Raw genomic sequence first — 14,589 nt, 5'->3', positions numbered from 1 at the left:
CTAGTTCACCAAGAAATTGCACGTATATAAATTTGGGCCAAATACACATGTGCTTGGGAAACATAAGCTTATATTAAGGATGGGACGACTTGCATGTTTAAAGGTTGTCCATTAGTGAGACTGAGAAAAATGATACATATACACAGAATTATCTACCTTTCTGTCTGTAAAGAGCACTCTTCAGAAATTCAGAGAAGCCAATCCATCCAGTGAGCTCGTTTAATTTTGAAGTCTTCCACTGCAAAAGTCACAATATTACTGGGAAAAGCCCCAACTTTTTAATACCTTTTATATTTGTTTCAGAACAGCAGCTACTACACTTCAGAAACTCATCACCTTTCCAAGAGAATTGAACTGAGACGAGAAGCCCCTTAATGCAAGGCCACAGGAGAACACACTTATTAAAATTGATTATTATTCAGACGATATCAATTTCATTATCTCTGATCGATCCCTAGCAGCACTCCTTAGCAGCCTTCAGTTACAAAGGCTGCACGAACAGTAACTTAATACTGCACAACTAATTGTCGTCCTGCTGCTCTCGGTAAATTTGGGAGCAACTTGACTTATTAGCAAGCCGCCAGTAAAGAGCTCTCATAGGTGCTGACTGTGGGGAGTTTGATGTCAAAGCACCACCAAACCCGGCTGAGAAAGCTCTTTCCCCTCGAGGCCTTGTTAATTTGACTTATGTATACAGGCAGGAAACTCACTCCTAATTGTTGCAGCGCGCACCGTGGCATTGCAACTCTCTCCTCCAACGCTGCATCTCAGGAGCACCAGCAGACCTCAGCTTTACCGTCTGCAGATGAGAGATGCATCCTAAGCAGGCATTCGCGTGTGCTGGGTCCTCAAGAAATTTGGTAAGAGGGCTCTTCACAACGCCCTGTGCCACCATCTCCTTGGAGGGAACGCAGCCACCGTCCAACCACGCCGTATCGCAGAGACGCTGAGAGCCAAGGCCATTAACCCAGCAGGAGCAAACGCTTGCCGTGGTTCAGGCAATTAGCAGACAGTCAGCACATCTAGTGCCACTAATTAAATCGTTAAGGGGGTTTTGTTCTGGAAGGTTGAGCTTCTTGCTATCTTCCTAAGTATGTCCCTGGGACCACTAGCTAAAATTGCCAAGTCTTCTTGTGTTAAGTTGGGAAGACCGGACAGTGAAGAACAGCTTTGTCCAATTCCCACATCCCCTGATACTTTGCCACTGGAAGCAATTGGCCCGCAATTAAAACTGGTTGTCATCTCAATAGCACACACGCTTTTTCCTTCAGATTATTTTTTGTTAAAAGAAACATGAGTCGATGACACCTATAAAACTGGCGAGTGGCAATGCGAATAGGTCTCGCACCCCTAAACGCTGCCTTTGGGCTGTCGCTGGTGCAGAAGCACTCAGGCAATCTGGATACGCAGGATTGTCCAGACAAGGGCTTCTCTTTTTCAGATATAGTCTGGTACAGAGCTTACCACTCCCCAAAAGTATAAAAAAATTATACCAAACACTACAAAAATCGTTTACACTTTGTGATTCACAAGTGTTTTACTACCTTTCCAGTTTGTCATGCTGCAACAGAAACAATCCTGAGAAATGGGTTTAAGGCGAATAGGCAACAAACTCTACTTCTAAAATAACTCAGATTATGCAATCAACAAATAAGTGATTAGAGCAAAATTAATTTACATTCTACAGATGATCAAAAACAGGTATGGCTTTTTATTAGGAAATGCGAGGCTCTGGACCAACACTCAGATTTTCTGCAAAAAGACACTCTCACATATGACATCCAGGGCCAGCTCCTGCTGCAGCTCATGCAGGGCAGGACTGGGCACTGCATCCCAGGGGCCTCATCCTCAGCAGCGTTCAGCTGTCCCCTGCCACCGTCTCTCACATTTCCCTCCTGAACCTCTGAATGTTTCATTAAAACTAGATACTGAATCACAGATTTATGAAAGAAAGAAAGAAAAACCTACAATAAAAAGAACTTCTAAAAATCCCCAACTAGCTCATCCACACACTTTGCAATTCCACAAGAGAAAAAAACCTGGAAAAACACAACTGTGCTAAAACACTCAAAAGCATCATTCTCACTTCTCTTACAGCCATGCAGGACATACACAACACACTACAACCCTCCCGCCTCTCCTCTTGGAGCAAACATCTCAGAGGTTTGACAATGCCTCTTATTTTCATACATCTCTAAGACAAAATTAGATACTTTTTGTCATTTAACAAGTTTATGAACTCATAAGTTGGCCCAATTTTGATGCTCTTTCTATAGCATAGAACGGCATGCTGTTTTTTAGAAACAGGCAATAAGACAGAAGCCATTCATGTAGGCTGGGACAGATAAGAAAATTCATCAAGGGACCAGTTATTTATTGTGCCGATGTGAACATACAGCTTATTGGATCTAATTCATTACTCTATCACGCTGGTATATCACTTAGAAAAATTATTTTAAAGCAACATAGTATACTTCATTTACAAAGGACACTGACATAATACACGATCAGATTTTACTGTAAATGACTTCCCAAATCTAACATCTAAAATTCAATATATTTTTATGGTCACCCTTACAAAAAATAATCAACTGAGAGAAAAATTGTTCTCACCGAACCACACAGTGCACTTGAAACATTAAATGTATCCTTACCATGCTGAAAAACAATAAGCCAAGACATTTGCGGTGAAATTCTGTTCTTACTCAAAAAGAAAGAGGAACTTCATAAGCAGATGCTGTGACTGATGCTAAGAGGAACAAATTTGCATCTCCTTTTCAGGCACTATATCAATATAATGCTTCCTTTTTTCCCCTCTATAGAAAAAGCAACAAAAGAGCTATGTTTGGCAAATGAAAAAAACAAAAACAAATCAAATGAAACCAATGAAAGAGCTGTAAAACAGACACTTTCTATTAACACCTCTGAGGTCCAGATACACCCTATTTGGGGAGGAATCCCAAAACCTGATATAACTGGACATCTATAGCCTAAATTTATCAAGTTATGGTTCCAGAGATAGCTGTTTGGGTCATGCAGGGCATCTTTCTTCTCTAAAAGCTGCTGCCTCCTGCTCCAAGGGCCATTCTTTATCGGCAAGGTAGCGATGGAGCAAGGTGGGAAACTTCCACTTGCTCGACATTATTCTTACCCCTTTTCAACAGAGTCTCTTGGTCCTTCCCAGGAGGAACAGCCACCAGAGCCCCTGAGCACAACAAAATCACTTATTTCTCCTTTCCCTCCTCGTTCTCCTCCTGCAAGGGACAAAGCTTTGCTCCTGCCACGATTCCTCACTCCTGGGACAGCAGATAAAATTTTGCCAAGCAGCAGCTTGGAAATGTAATTCAGTGCAAATCACAAGAATTTAATTTTGCTGAGAAGTTTTGGGCTCATTTTGCTTGCCAGGTATATGTTTCATAGGTTTTTACCTGAAAAAAGGTTTGAAGCTCCAAGTTTTTAACAGAGCTAAATATAATTGATAGAGACAACAAACATTTGGGTACGGAACGGCAGCTTCCTATCTCACGCTCAGAAAGTGAGGTAAACTCCTTTTCTCCGGGCACCAGCGATGAATCGATTCCTACCACAGATGGATTTGTGAGAAAGCGCAGGTGATATCACCAGCTGGAAGAAGGAACAGATATGCCTCCAAAGGACAGTTACTTACAACTAGATGTATTATGAAGGGATTTAAGCCTCCCTGTTGCTCAAGGGGGAAAAAAAAATTCATAGCAAAAATAGCATTCGAGTAAAGATATACAGAATGAAAAGCAATAGACCAGACGAAGAACAAGAGCAAAACATCCTTCAGTGTGTGGCCCCACGTTCTTAACCACGGAAAAAAGTATCCAAGTTGACTGCATCTACGATAGCCACTGAGATCTACGATCCTTGAAAGCAGCTACACAGCAAAGCAGTATAAGGCTATTAGAATTTTAAACTTAATATTTGGGAGAATAAACTATTCTGATAAATAAAATGCAATAGCTAGAATTATCATATCAACACAACTGCCTACTTTTCTTTCCACTTACTATTCAACATTCATCTTTTCTGCTTATCTGTTTTAATTTAGGGAAGTCAGAACAAAATTACAACCTCCTATTAAGTATAGGCGGTAGTTCCATATTTCACAGGAAATTTAGGATTTGTTTCATTTTTAGCTGTTTTGGAGCAACAAACTTGAAATAACTTCATACAAAATGCAAATACCACTTCTTATATTTCTTCTATTCAAATACTTTGCACTGCCAAAAATACAGTACAAAATACTTTCTTTAAGGAAAAGAGGTCACAGCGGGCAGTAGTACTTATTACAATATTAGAGGTCTTACAGATGGTATTTTGGCTGCGTTTCATGCTTTCACAGTCTTGTCCCCTTTGATTTCACTATTAACATTCAACTCAAACCTTAATGGGAAACATCCCATGAAGTCCTGTTTGCATAAAACCTAAATATTCATCATGCTTAAATGTGAAAGCTTAACACCACACATGATGAACAAAATCTTAGCACTACTGAATTTTGTGACAATACTCCCTCTAACTTCATTGAGACCAGAACGTCACTACTGTCTTATATTTTTTCCCTTGTATTTTCCATGAGAAAACAGGGCAGGAAAAATCTGCCTAAGAGGTAGAGGGAAGGAACTGACACGGCACAGCACAAATGGCAGGCTGATCTTTAATTTGGCAACAGAAATTCAATCCACTCATTATAAACACTAATCTGCCGAATAGTTCAATTATGTAATAATAAACATTATATAGCTAAACCGCATCTGGCAGATGTGCAACAAAAACAGGATAAACATGCATCTTTAGCGTCTCTCTCTTTATGCACAGTGAGGAGGAGAAAACAGGTGAACTTTCAGATGCACTTAAGTGATATTAGAAAGCAGAAGTCCATTTTCAAGAATAGTTTAAGCATGGCCATTTTCACTGCAAATTGGCTTCATTTACTTTTGAAAATTTGGCAGTACGCTTAGAATCACTGCATGTCAGCGTATTTTTCAATATCTTAGAATCCTAAGCATTATCATAAACTTAAGACTTCACTTTTGAGAACTGAATTTTCATTGTTCTAGAGATTTTATTTAGGATCTGCACACGCATTCCACGGGGGCTACCAAGACTGCCGAATCCAACACAGATGACTATTTTCTAATTATGCCCTCCTGCCGCACCATCTCCAAAACGCTTCTGAGAACGCTCTCTGACCGTGAAGTCTTGACTTAGCCATCCTAACGGAGAGCCTACTTTTCAGGCTACAAACCTTACCAGCTTGGTCCATCTACGCTGCCCCAATTGGTTCTACTGGTTACAGATACAATTTTAAACAGTGCTCCAGATACTCTGTTTCTTAACTTCCATCTGGGCTCTTTCGAATGTGGGACGTGCCCTTTTCACATCCACCTGTAATGCTGGCAGGAGCCAAGATACAGCAGACTGGAGCTATAACCTTCTCAGACATCTTTCCAAAGGAAAAGTGAAGAGAAATATATTCACAGCACCAACTGGTGTAATGCTATTAGAGTCCCATCAGCTCATGATGCTGGTAGAATTATGGCTGTTTTTACCAGTGCTGGCTCTGCCCATACTGCAGAACAGTATGTTTCTCTTTTAAAGATCTCATCAAACTAACATTTAGACTTCTAAAATATTAGATTTACTGATTAAATATTATTAACAACATTTGTCCCAATTTTTGTTGGCACATGAGACAACAAGCTGGGGAAGGTGAGCCCTTCGGCTGTTTATGCTGAGTCCTTTCCGCCCGTGAGGCATTTCTTAGTCCTGTTGAAACTCTGAATCACCAGGACCAAAGTGAACTGATCTCTATTTTTAATGTCAACACTGTCAGCACTTCCTTACTGGTGGTGGTGGGATGTTTAAAAAATTTTCAGAGATGATCATTACCTAGGCTGTATCATGATTAGACAACTTAGCCAAAGCCAGTAATTGCAACTGTGCTAAATCACACTGCAACTCTGCAGTGCTGATGTTCCTCGGGAAGTCTTGCTATTCGACAGCTCAAAGAACAAAAGCCAAGACAGGGGGTTTTGCTACCTAATGACTTCTGTTATGCCTGTTGTAAAAGATGCTTAAAATGGAATCAGTTGACGAAGACGGCCAGAACGGGATGGACAGAAGGGCAGCACTTCAACTCTTACCGAGAACCTCAAGTGGAGCAGCTGCACGGGAATGCCCAAGTCTCCTCTTTCAGCAAACCGTGCACGTGCTCCTCCGTTCCGTAACATATCCTTGGGTAATGAAGCTTCCTTCAACTCGCACAGAAGCCAGCCCAAATCCTAGGGAAATCAAGGGGAGTCTCCTGGTGCACTTCAAGTTGTAGAAAAGCCCAGGAGGCCCCAATACTCAAGGTTCACCTGACTGCAGCGGATTTCATGCTAACAGAAAGTTCCTACTCCCGATCTCCAAGCACATCAAGGTGAGGTGCACTTGCTTAATACGATTGGCACTGCTGTGTCTTGTGTGCATTTTTCTCCTAATTCCTTTTTCAGGACTGTTAGCAAAATTTCTCACTGTTATTGAGTCTGATCCAAGTAGTAAGCTAAGAAAATTAAATTAATGTCATTCTGAGTAACATTTAGGAATTGCAATTTGAGCAGCTGCCACTTAGCCTCATAATTCAAAGTATATTAAATTGAAGGAAGTCTTACAATAACATATATTGATTTTGTCAGGGTTTTTTGTTTTTTTCCCAAGGAACATATGTCGCGTGCTCTGTATTTGTGGGGCTACATGCACACAGGTTTCATTGCGATAGCTCCGACTCCTGCCAAGGAGATGTCGCGGGAAAGCAACTTAACACAACATGCAATTTACAGCGCACACAACTCTGCCTTCGATCAAAATGCTGGCCTAAGAAAATCTATCTTCTGGGTACTGCACCATACTAGAAGCATTGTTCATCTATTTATATACAGTATTGATAAGCAGCCAAATTCATCCTTGATTATAACTGTTGAAAAAACTACCAAATTTTAAGAAACATATGTTTATTAAAGGATGAGGAAATAAGAATAAAAGGAAACCTAAGTTTCGTAACATCCAAAGTGTTCATATAATTCCCTTCCTTTCAGGTCCAGATTCTCACTAACATCCTAATAGCTAGCTGAAATAGTTCAAACAGTGTTGAAATAAAGGAACGAAAAGCTATTCCCAACCCCAAAACATAAAGTATTGGAATATGATCATAAGACTGACAGAATTCTCTGTATTTTGTTGTAAGTCTTATAATACCAAATCTGTAGAGCTCAGCTTATTCAAATGCTTTGTTCATGACTGAGCCCCATGACAGACTTCAGTCTAATTTCCTTTCCAAGCTGATAAAGAAGTTGAATTTTTACCCCTCAAAAATCACAATTTTTCATCAACTATAAGCTTTCTCTTTATGGAAATAATTAGATCCATCAAGTAGAGATGGATCAGCTCATGAAAACTGACATCAAGCCTTTCACACTTTTTTTTTTCCCTTGAATTTAGTAAGTCTTGGCTTGAGACACGGTACTACCACTTCAAGGCTTTTAAGTTTCGCTTATCAAATATAATAAAAAAAGAATGTTAGAACGCTTTCAATTTATTTCTGATACACCTAGACCAGCTCTTTAGATTTCCGCTACAACAATCCTTTGTAACCTCAGGTACGTAAGTTCGGTCAGTTCTGCCCTGCAGGGGCCAAAAAGCCATCAATGCATTTCCTTTATCACGAGGGGGGAAAAAAGAAAGAAAAAAAAAAGATTTAAAAAACCCCTTCCACTGCTTCGGGTCAGTTCCATAAGCCTGAAGCAAGCTGATTTCCTCCTTCATATAGAAATACATTTCAAAGGTAGGACAGAAAACCTGGTCTCTTCCACATTCACTGCTACAAGAAAGTGATTATATTGGGCCAATGGTGTATTCCGATACCACAGTGATGAGTGCTATATAAACTTTCCAAAGAGTGGAAATAGCCCATATTAAGAAAAGATATACATATCTATCTATATGTATCTATATATATATATCTATATATCTCAAGGCCAATCAGGGGTTTCAGTGTTTTACAACACTTTATACCCATAAAACAGGTCCTAAGGACCTAAACATTGGCTTTACGATGAGGTAAATTTAAAAAATAGCTTGGGAAAAGGAGTTATTTGCCTGTTTGGGTGCTCAAAAATCAGAGTCCTTCAGAGTTCAGCAATTTCAATTTTTTCCACTTTACCACCCATGCAGACTAAAGGTTTACTTCACCTCATAGACTGAAAAACAAGTCAGGATCCACTTCAATTGTCATTGCGACTAAATGGGGATTTCTTAAAGCATGAATATTACAAAACTAAGTCTAAAAATCTTGCTGTTCAATAATGCCATTCCACAGCTCACTGGATTTAGAAAGCTGATTTCTCCATATTCCCACTTACTTTGAATTGCCTATGTTTTCCAGTTCGTGTACAATAAAGGTAATATTAATATTCAGCAACAGAATGTTATTAAAGCAAAAACAATGACGACTCTCTTACAGTAAGAATATTTCCGTAACAGGGTGACTAACACAAATCCACATGTGGTTGCACATCATTCTAGTTTCATTCTCTCTTTCTCCCATACATGTCTATGGAAAGTGTCCCAAGCATCATGGTAAAACTGAACACAGGAAGAAAAATTCAGTTTGTCAACAGATAGCACATAAAACAAATCACAGGAAATATTAACATTGGCACCTGATTACATTTAGACAAAACATATCATGGTTACATACCTGTAAATCTGGTGAATATTTTCAGCTTTGATTTCCTTGAGAATCTCTTGGTAGACATGAGGGTTATTTGGTTCTGGAGATGTTGAGGAAGGAGGACATTTCTTGTGTGCATAATATCCTACCAAAATCCCCAAAATAAATAAAATCATAACAGTGCAAAGTACTTTAAGCACCTGACAACTGCAGCGGTTGCTCTTTGGTGCCTGTCTCGTGTAATGCGAGACATAGTCTGGATCTTCCTGGAGTCGCTGGAATCTCCCTTTAGGAGATGTGGACGGCTGAATGGGCTCGAGATCGAGGTCGGGGCGCTGCGCGTTCCCCAGAGGATGGTGGGCTGCACCGTCCAGGCGGAAGTGATCGAAGCCCGGCTCCTCCAGCTCCTTCTCCATGTCCCATTCCAGGTCCAGCGCCGTGGCCTGGAGGTCATCATTGTCAAGGTACGGAGAGTGACCTTGGACCCTCTGGTCAGCATTCACTTTGTGGTAGGCCATCTTTTTATCTGCTAAAGCAATGGAAAAATCTAAGTGTTTGTCTCCTTACGTCTCCTTCATAAACCTGAGAGAACTGAGCATCTATGTCTAAAAGCAAAAACTGGGTTCACAGTCTTCCTTTCTCCCCATTTCCCTCCTCCTTCCTGCCTTTGCAGCATTATCACTCCCATGATCATCATCACAGAGGGGAGAGAAGATACTTAAAGAGCTACAACATACTATAAGAATATGAGTAAAGGGGATTTACAAATACCAGTGGCAAAACACAAAAGTTACTGTAGTATTTTTTCAGTCTCCAATCTCCAAGATAATATTAAAAACTGAGTGAAGGCACATGCAGTTTCCAAGACAATCATTTAGTACCTGAAAGCCATTTGGAAGCTGTAACAACTGTATCAATTTCATTTCACTCATCATACAAATTAATGACGTTAAAATAAAATAAAATAAAATAAAATAAAATAAAATAAAATAAAATAAAATAAAATAAAATAACTTGCCTGATCTGGTTCTAAACACAAGGAAATGGTAAGTTAAAAATGAAAATTCAGGGTGACACCGCACTCACCCATCAATAAAAGGCTTCCCTGTAGGAGGAGCATTCTATTATTTATAGGTATTTTAAATGCATAGTTCCTGAATGACTGATGAATTTACTTAGAAATTGCCCCAGCTGTTTTGCTCCACTTATTTTTCCCATTTTAATGAATCAAAATCATTGCCAGGTACGTATATCAAAATCACTCCTTTAATAGCGAGGCCTATCTGCGGCACTTCTAGGGAAGCACGAGCCCTCTAAACGCAGCTCTGACCTCCAGGACAAACTCCCCAAGTCAATTTTCAACAAATCATTTTTTAACAGACTGCAACAGCGCGGTGCCGTTTTCATCCATACTTGGGCAGTCCATCACATACGCACCAGTAATTTAGGGCTTTTCAAACGCCAGACAGAACCGTCAATTAGAATAAACTGCAAATACAGATATTAAACTTCTCAGAGTGACGGATATCTGACTGACTACAGCACTACATTATACCTCCCTTTTTAAATTTGAAGACATTTTCTTCCTCTACAGACCTACCCCCAGATAACATTATTTAGGCCACATCATAGATGAACCTACTTTAATGGCAAAGTAGAGTTTAGCTTTTTGAAGCTCTTTGAGGAGAAGGAACCATTAGAAAGCCCTGATACAACGAACCAGTCCAATGCTCACCGAGAAACTATCTTGCTCTATACAATACCAATTTACAGATCCTATTTCCTCATAAAGCCATATAAAAACCCCTTGCCTGTGACTTTCAGGCAGTATAGCAACAGTCAAGTGAGCACATACTTCAGGCAGTGTTTCAAGTCTAGCTGTCCTATCAATCCTCCACCTGCGATCCAAATTCTTCTGTATGTAGTGGAAGCAACAGAGCTTAGGCTGAGATGAACTAAAGAATCTAAATTAGTGTGAATAAGCTTCATTAATTATTTAAATAGTGATTAAAAAAAATGCTTGTCTTTAAAATCCAGTGGAGTAAACAAATGGTTTAAACCTGCACAGCCACAGGCATTTTGCCTCTGTTCCAGCAATGTACTCAAAGTGAGACTTTGTCCAAGGAGTTAAGGCAACACTGCATAATTTTAAGCATTTTTGAATGAACAGACTTGCATGCTTTTCTCTGGAAAACCCACAAGGAATCTTTTCAAAATCATTTTAGCTGTCCTTAAGCATCCAAAATTTTTTCTCAAAAGTATCTTCCCTAAGTATGTGCAAAAAGATAGTTCAAGTCTTTGCAGATCCTGTTCAACTTAGCAGTCGTGTAAGTGCTGCAGTTCTGAGGTGCCTTTGTGCATCTCGCCACGATGCATGCTTTAAATTATGCATATGCTTCATTGGTTTGCAGATCAGAGATCAAAGTGGCAAAGGTCTTGTAGCTGTAGTCCTATAAAATAATACATGCTTAATTTCTTCAAGTGAATAGGATCATACACTCGTAAAATATTAGTCTGAAGGGACCTCTGGAGGCTATCCAGCCCAGTACCTCACTCAGAGCAGGACTGCTGCCAGTATCGTATCAGGCAAACCATTGCTTTGTCCTCCTGAACCTTGAAAACCTCCCAGCATGGAGGATCCCAGCACCTCGCTGGGTAAGGTGTTTCACTGCTGCTCCACCCTCCTCCTCCCTCCTCCTGCATCTTTTCCTAATGTGAGCCTGAACCTCCTAAGCCACAATTTGCACTTTCTTTTATCACCTGCCCCTATCAAGAAGAGTTTGGCTCTGCTGTCTCTACTACCTCTCCAAGTAGTTTGCTGCTATCAGATTCCCATCTTCACCAGAAGAAACAAGCCCATTATCAGCAGTCACCTACCTGCAGGACCCCCTTCAGTTTTTCAACATCCTTCTTGAACTGGGGGATGCAAAATCAGACACAGGATTTACGTGTGGCCTTACAGTACCAGGGGGCAATAATTTTCCATGATCTGCTAGCCACGTTCCTCCTGATAGCCCAGCGTGCTGCCTGACTTGCAACAGAAGCTAACTGTTGGCTCCTACTCCCACTCAGCATCTGCTGCAACCCAGTTCTTCTCGGCAGGCTGAGACTCAGGTCAGGTCCTGCCACACTGATCAAGGGGGTTATCATGGCCCTGGGGCAGAAACCTGCAGTTCTCCTCACTGAGCTTGGTGGAGTTCCTCTCACAGTCCAACCTTCAAGTTTGTGAAGGTTCCTCTGAACTGTAGCTCCGCAATTCAGCACGTCAGCCTCTTCCCCCTAAGCAAGTGTCACCTCCAGATCTCCTGAGGGATCATTCTGCTTCATCATCCAGGCTATTGATGAAGATACTGAACAACAGGGGCTCCAAAACTGATCCCTGGGGCACTGTGCTTGTTACCAGACACCAAACAGATATCAAGCCATTAAAAAATACTCTATGGAAAATTTGTCCAGCCAATTTTCAACCTAACTCCCCTTTCACTCTGTCTTCTTCTGTTTTGTTGATGGAGGGATTAATTTGCAAATTGTCAGTGACAGAGGACACTACCAGATGACAACAATTGTCCAGCAATCTCAACTTTACAACTCCATTTTGTACTGCTTTTAATTAGAAATTAAATACAAGCGTTTCCCCCCCCCCCCCCGCCCCCTTTAAAAGCAAAACAAATCATTACTGTGCTTTGGAAATAATCAATCTGATTCTAGAATTGCTGCGATCATTTAACAAGCTGCTTTAGCCAAATGAATAAACTCTTAACAGGTTACTACAATATTACCTATAGAATATGAATTAAAGGCAGTATTTCAGATCCCACTGCACGGCAAATATCAATCGTGTTGAGCCTTTAAATGGAGACCATTGCATACTGGTGGTAGTTAAGTTCTCTCCACTTTTACAACATTTTAAAAATGTATGTTATTGTTCAATGGAGTGAATTAATAAAGGTTATTTAAATCACTGCACGTAAGCGCGTAATAAAAATTCTTATGAAACTTCTTTAAATGGTTATTAATGCAGATGAGTCGTAACCACACTCCATAGCTTAATATTTCAGCCATTCAATTTTTGTACAAAGCACCAAACCCAGTTACCGCATTTCAGAAAAAAAACTAGCAAAAAAAAAAAAAAAAACCTAAAAGATCAATATTCACTTCTGTTTTATATTTAAGACCAGCCTTTGGTGTATGGGATCTTCTTAGCAATTATGTGCTTTTGTTAAAGAGTATAAAGAACAAGAACAACCTCAGTTAATGTCTTCCCTTTTTGTAATAAGATTGACAAATTTACTGTTTGTTTGAGTATAAGGACATAACTTACCACAAAGTATCTGATATCATGGCTCACAGTGTATTTAACTACGCCAATAATGTTTTAAAAAAATGGTCTTCTAGTTCTGAAGGCACAAATTATTCATTCCCTATAATTCAATGTATATTAACAGCCTAGTTTATTACTTGGTTGGTTAAGGCAGTAGCTTGGCCTAAATGTTATGTAATAAAAACAATTTTAGGTAGGAATTAGTAGGATGAAAAACACTATATAGAGAATAATAAAGTAAAAAATAGACAATAGAAAGTTGGATGCCGTATAAAGCCAAGAAAAATAACCCTATCATAGTCTAGTTCAGTCGTCTTTAAAACACAGACCATAAAATGAATATATTTTTCAAAGACAGTTTTGAAAACTTCAGGAGATAGAAACCCCCCCCCCATCTGCCAGCAAGCTGTTTCAACGTTTAATTGTTGTTAAATACACGTTTTATTATAAAGATAAAAAGTCTGAATCTGCACCAAGTAAACTTGAAAGCCATTCTACCAGGCCAGCAAAAGGGATCGTAAACTGTAGAAAACTGATGACACCAAAGCTGATGCCCAAGAAAGTTGACGCACATTTCTACACATCCATTTATTTGTGAGGAGAATGGTTAAGTTAGATGTCAAATTAGTGCTAAATATCCTCCTGGTTAACTGCACATAGGAAATCAAGTGACATATCAGATCGTTATTGCCTTAGAGAGCCCATTTCTAATCTACCCACCCGTTTCTTCACCTTAAAAATCATGCATTTACATGCTGCACATAGGTGCATCATGTAATGAAACAACCAGAATTTTCTTTTGTGGCATCTTTCCTGCTCGAATCCCCATCAACGAAGCCTTTGAAAACGATACAACAAGGACCACATGCAAGAGGCAGCACCTGTATCAGCGCCTCCTCCAAATGCCTCCGCAGCAGAAAGGTCAGCTCATATCACCGTTTTGTGAAACCAACAAGCACAGACCAAAGCCGGTGACTAAACTGCAGTAAAGCCCCTTATCTTTGCTGCTGCTGCAGTTAAGCCCCGTTATAAATAGCTGAGACAATTAGCAGGCTTATGCACAGCAAACGGAGTGGCAAGCTTGAACACGCTGCCCGTAGCGAACGCCTTCTCAGGACATTTAGTGCTCATTACCAAAAAGGCAAGATTTACCACGGAAAGGCACTAAAGCATTGCTGCTTCTTTCTATGGACACAAAAAGCAAAATCCGAGGTTGTGGGCTAATCTCATTTTTAATGGTTCTCTTTCATTCTGATCTTCTCCTCTCTCAGTACTCTCCATTAAGAGGGCTTTTGCCTTAAGTCCTTGTAATCATTTTGTGTCTGGGCAGACCCCCCAAATGGATATAATGTCACCTGTTTAAAGGGCAAATGTCCGTACTTGCTCCTGAAATAAACATCCACCACACACCCAAGTCTTTAAAATGTGTACGACAGCAACTCTGCACTCTTAAATCAGCTGATGCCAAGTTGCAGGCCGAGCCAAATTTCTTCTCCAGCATTATAAATCCCCGCAACAAGTCATTTGC

General features: G+C 40.1%; 1 protein-coding gene across 12 annotated transcripts in view; it reads right to left on the bottom strand.

Moving 5' to 3' along the window:
• NAALADL2 (N-acetylated alpha-linked acidic dipeptidase like 2) overlaps positions 1–14,589 on the bottom strand; it is a 531,897-nt gene that overhangs the window by 302,524 nt on the left and 214,784 nt on the right. For 11 of the 12 annotated variants that reach the window (XM_064516624.1, XM_064516622.1, XM_064516625.1 and 8 more), the window contains one exon: positions 8,768–9,266. In XM_064516624.1, coding sequence (XP_064372694.1) covers positions 8,768–9,258 — 491 coding nt within the window. In that variant the 5' untranslated portion in view covers positions 9,259–9,266. Of the gene's footprint in view, positions 1–8,767; positions 9,270–14,589 lie in introns of all 12 variants that reach the window. The other variant, XM_064516623.1, reaches the window with a different exon arrangement.

This window comes from Dromaius novaehollandiae, chromosome 9, assembly GCF_036370855.1.
Source record: "Dromaius novaehollandiae isolate bDroNov1 chromosome 9, bDroNov1.hap1, whole genome shotgun sequence".
Taxonomy (NCBI): domain Eukaryota; kingdom Metazoa; phylum Chordata; class Aves; order Casuariiformes; family Dromaiidae; genus Dromaius; species Dromaius novaehollandiae.
The sequence above is the reverse complement of the archived record's forward strand: the minus strand, read 5'-3'. Positions and strand labels throughout refer to the sequence as shown.